This window comes from Austrofundulus limnaeus, unplaced genomic scaffold (assembly GCF_001266775.1).
Source record: "Austrofundulus limnaeus strain Quisiro unplaced genomic scaffold, Austrofundulus_limnaeus-1.0 Scaffold358, whole genome shotgun sequence".
NCBI lineage: Eukaryota > Metazoa > Chordata > Actinopteri > Cyprinodontiformes > Rivulidae > Austrofundulus > Austrofundulus limnaeus.
In genome coordinates this window covers 64425-69495 of record NW_013952760.1, presented here as the reverse complement: position 1 = coordinate 69495, position 5071 = coordinate 64425, and the positions used below count along the sequence as shown (strand labels likewise).

The following is a 5071-nucleotide window of genomic DNA, read 5'->3' as shown; positions in this document are numbered from 1 at the left end:
GGTAAACAGTACGACATGGTTGAGAGTATAATGGCATGAAGATAGATATTTGAAACAGAAGATGTCTCCACATAATCCTTTATAAATCTGGGCCCTGAGCTGGGCCTGAGTTATAACCAGAGTGGTAGTAGCTGAGAGTCAACAAACAGATCAGATGAGCTCTTTCATTAAACTTTGATTGACAGGTGGCAGGTGAAAAACAATCTGTTCTTTTAGACACTAACGGGTCAGAAAATAGAAAAACCAACAGTCATGTTTTCAAACTGACATGTGTCTTTGTTTATGTGTTTGTTGACATGTTTGTTTTAGTTGACATGTTTGTGTTTGTTGACATGTTGTTTGTGTTTGTTATGTGTTTGTTGACATGTTTGTTTTTGTTGACATGTTATTTGTGTTTGTTGATGTGTTTGTTGACATGTTATTTGTGTTTGTTGATGTGTTTGTTGACATGTTATTTGTGTTTGTTATGTGTTTGTTGACATGTTTGTGTTTGTTGACATGTTTGTTGACGTTTGTGTTTGTTGACATGTTATTTGTGTTTGTTGACATGTTTGTTTGTGTGAGCCTGGCTCCTCGGACCTGCAGAGCTCAGGTAAGGTTCTGGTTCTGACCCACCTCGTCAGGTGAGATGATGAGTCTGAAGTTGAGCAGGTCGTCGTCATCAGGGAAGCTGATCTCACACGTCTTTGGCAAATTCAACTCATTGATGTCTGAAACACAACAACAACAACAATCAGCTGATCTGAGGGGCTACAGGTGTGCAGAATGGAGGCACTCAGGTGATGATGTCACAGCTGAATACCTGGACACAGAAACTCAGAACTGGTACGGCTGGTTTGAGCTCAGTGGGGTCTGTCAGTTGTCAGCTGACAACATGTACACAACCCTCTGTTGTCACGGTTATAATCATACAATTAAAGCAACAGGCACACAGGTGAGTGTGTACAGGTGTAACACAGGTGTGAGAGGCTCTGACCTCACCTGTCCAGGTGTCAGACTGAGGAACACTCAGTTCTCTGGGGGCCAGCCAGGTGGTGGTCACCTGGTGGGACAGGTGTGTCCGACAGGTGAGCAGGTAACCAGGCAGGATGAGCCCTCAGCTCCTGGAGCTCTGATCTGGTTACCTGCTCCTCACCTGAACTGTTCCACCATCAGGGAGCTGACACGGCAGGTTAGCTGCCTGAGAGCTCCATCCAGCCTAAGACCCACCTGGAGTCAGACCAGGTGAGGTCTGACCCGGGTCTGGTCTAACAGCCGTGTTTCTGATCAAACCACACATCTGTAGAAACATCTGGGGCCAGAAGCTTCACAGCAGTGGACCGTCTCAGCTTTGTTTTCAAACACAGAGCAGCTAGCCGCCGTTAGCTTCAGGCTAACGAGCTAGCAGTTAGCCTTCCCGAGTTCTAACCGCAGCCGGACCCGGTTCACGGCTCCCGGGCAAAGATCCGCCGTGTTGACGGTGAGGGGTCAGGCCGCCGGGCGGGGCAGTTGAGCCGGGGTTGTTGGGGTAAAACCAGCCTACCTTTCTGTATCCGGAGCTGGGCCGCGCTGGCTTTCTTTCCCCCGGCTCCGGCTCTGTTTCCTCCAGCAGATTCCTCGTCTTTCTTCTGCTGCTTCAGGGAGAACAGCTTAATCATCTTCACCTGTTCGATGATCTGATGCTTAAACTTCGTGTCCCCGTGGCGCGAGCGCTCCGTGCGTGTCCTGAATGCTGGGGGGGTCCAACGGGTCCGAACAGCACCGTAATGTGGACGGAGCCGGTGCGTCTCAACTAAWCACAGCGAGCTAACCTAGCTTGTTAGCCCGCAGGAGAGGCCGGGTGGGGAGGAGGAACATAGCGCTGACGCCGCATGGCTAACAGCTTGGTGCGTCACACATCCGCCATCTTGGAGAGGGAAACCAGTCGGACCTGCCTGGTTTTAACTCACCAACCTTTCCACTGTCCTGGTCATTTACATCTAAATGATCGTGCATCAGTCAGACTGGGTTCAAACTACTAAAAACTGCAGCTTCACATCGAAACCAGGATTAAGGGTGGGAGATCATATGGAGAAATAAGCWAATTGGGTTTTGATTAAAACGCTTGTAAAAATTACATTTTGTCGAAACATAATGAATAATTACATTATCAGTGTATCATTTGAATGAACTGCCTGAAATATGATCATAAAACAAAATTTTTGAAGCACTGTTTTGAGCAGTAGAAACAAAAAAAAATCGATTTTGAGGAAAAACACTTTAAAATTTTGAGGTTTTCCCTGTGAGTTAGTAAAGTTTTGTTTCTTTTTATCTGGTAAATCTCAATATTCAAATATAATTTGAGGTTTCCTCTTTATAAGGACATTAAAAATTCCTCATTAAAAGGGCATAAAATTAGGATTCAGACCAAATATTTATTCATTATTGTAAAAACAAGACAAATTAAGTCATATATATGGATTTACTTATGATATCAGAATGATCCAGGTGTCAAAATGTAGCTTTTAAAGACAAGAATCTGAAAATATAATGAGGTCATTTTGACCAAATTAAACTTAATCCTCATTTCGATATAAGGGGTTACATTTTGACATCTTACTGCTGCTGGGTAATTTACAGCCACCTAATAACAGCTTCAGATGATGACAAAAATGATGAAAAGAAACTTGAAGGTCTGAATAAAACCGAGTTAAACTATCTATCAATACTTTTCTGTCTCATTTTCAAACCCTTGTGAAATATAAAACTTTATTATTAAGAAATTATGTATCTGATTGTTCGTTTATTTTTAAAACTAACAAAAATCTTAATTACGATACTTTATAATAAATTGTTTATTTTATTTCATAATGCAATAAAGTGTATTATAGTAGTTATACAACACAACATTTATATTTCATTAGAATGTTTGCAGTATTAGYAATGATTTATTTAGTTTATTACAGTTTTGACACATTTTTTAATGATTTTTATTAGTTTTAGATGTTGGTTTATATTTAAAATATATACTTCTTGTATTTGTATCATTTTAATATATCTATAATTTAATAAAAGTATTTGTATAATTAATAGAATTTAATGGATGTTTTAAAGTATTTTGTTGAAACTACACTTTTTTTAAATTAAACTACACCTCCCAGCACCAGTTCCGTGTCCGTGACGTCATCACAAAGAGGCGGGGCGTGTGCWGCTCTCCTGCCCGTGTTTTATTCAGGATTTTATTTATTTATTTATCAGATTTTTTTTTTTTTCCGTCACGCTCCGGGGGTGAAGCGGCGCGCGGCACCTGCGGTCACCTGTGTGATGTAATGAATGCGGAGGTGAAAAACGTGCCACGGCAGAGTGACAACAGCAAAAACACAAAAACCCACGCACGACACGCAACTCGGGGCCACACAATAGACACGAGAACAAAAGCGACGAGCTGCGCTGCGCTCTATATTCATGTTAATGCGCGGGGACTAGTTCCCGCGGAGGGTTACACGTCAGCGTGGATTCCAGTGAGAGTGAGCCGTTCGTATGTTTGTGTATGTGTTGTTGCGTGTGTTTGTGTGCGTTTTGAAGCCTCGCGGGAGGAAGAGGAGAAGAACGTGCAGAGAGAGAGGCAGACTCGCACTGCAGACGGACCGACACAGAGAGGGGAGTGAATGGGCACGACTCATCCAGCGGACCTGCGCCCTTCACCTCATCCCGATCGATCGATCGGTTCGGTAACCGACACGCTCCGACCCCGCGCGGTCTGCGAGGCTGGCCCGAGCCGGGAGCCCGGTGGAGCGACGGGACGCAAATGAAGCAGCCCGGAGCGCAGAGCAGCAGCCCGGCGGAGGAACAAACAAGGAAGCGCTGAGCTGAAGCTAACGGCTAACTGGCGGCTGATATTGATTCTGATGATCGAACGAGGAGCATGCGAGCCGACAGGAAGAGGTGAGAGGCCGCCGCGTGAGGGTGTGTGTCCGGGGCCGGGTGTTGTCCTCCACACCTGCCCGCCTGCTGCTCATTAACACCGGGATACCGAAAGAGGAAGCGACCGCAGGGGGCGGACAAGCTGCTAGCATGCTAACATGTTAGCACGCCTGTCGCTGGCTTTCCCACCAGGTGTGGGGGCTACACGGGGCTGGATGTTGTGTCGTACAGGTGTGTGATTGCTTAATGAACACGGTAAAGCGCGTGCAGCAGCTGCAGGTGACTGAATGTGGGTTAGTGTGACAGCAGAGGCTGTTAGCCTGTAGCACAAGGCTAGCACAGGCGTTTAAAATGATCAGTGTTTGTGTTGTAATTCACCTGACTGCTGGTGATTCTCTACGAGTTTATAAAACCAGTCAGTTCTATGAAAAGAGCGTAAAACAGAAAATACACGTGTTGTCCCATCCTCCTGTTAGGTTTCAGTTCAGTCCAGATGTTTTACCTGGAAGCACCTGAGCTGCTTCCTGTTGATTGATTCATGAAGCTCTTCAGACCCATGGCCCCGGTACCACAATCTCCTGGTTTTTATTTCTTTTAACTTCTGTTAACTTCAGTACTTTAAGGTGAACCTGGACATGTTTGGTATCAATAGAAAGCTAAGAATCTTGGCTAAAAGCTCATGAAAACTATATTTACATTCACTAAACACAGTTCAAACGGTAAGCAGTTGAATCAGAAAGTAAACAAACTGTAAAAAATGGGATTGTTGCAAATCTGTAAATACGTTACAATAAATCTGTAAATACATTACGACAAATCTGTAAATACATTACGACAAATCTATAAATACATTACAACAAATCTGTAAATACGTTACAATAAATCTGTAAATACGTTACAATAAATCTGTAAATACATTACGATAAATCTGTAAATACGTTACAATAAATCTGTAAATACATTACGATAAATCTATAAATACGTTACAATAAATCTGTAAATATATTACGATAAATCTGTAAATACGTTACAATAAATCTGTAAATACATTACAACAAATCTATAAATACGTTACAATAAATCTGTAAATATATTACGATAAATCTGTAAATACGTTACAATAAATCTGTAAATACGTTACAATAAATCTGTAAATACGTTACAATAAATCTGTAAATACATTACAACA

General features: G+C 42.7%; 2 protein-coding genes across 2 annotated transcripts in view; one reads left to right on the top strand and one right to left on the bottom strand.

The window, feature by feature from the left end:
• ube2m (ubiquitin conjugating enzyme E2 M) overlaps positions 1-1894 on the bottom strand; it is a gene marked incomplete at its 3' end in the record, with an annotated part of 3870 nt that extends 1976 nt beyond the window's left edge. Inside the window, 2 exon segments of the mRNA XM_014023122.1 lie at positions 616-710; positions 1523-1894. Of these exon segments, the coding sequence (XP_013878576.1) occupies positions 616-710; positions 1523-1637 (210 nt within the window). The 5' untranslated portion in view covers positions 1638-1894.
• Positions 1895-3351: 1457 nt separating this feature from the next.
• fbxl19 (F-box and leucine rich repeat protein 19) overlaps positions 3352-5071 on the top strand; it is a 14652-nt gene continuing 12932 nt past the window's right edge. Inside the window, exon 1 of the mRNA XM_014023117.1 lies at positions 3352-3903. The gene's annotated coding sequence lies outside the window, so the exon portion shown is untranslated. The remainder of the gene's footprint in view (positions 3904-5071) is intronic.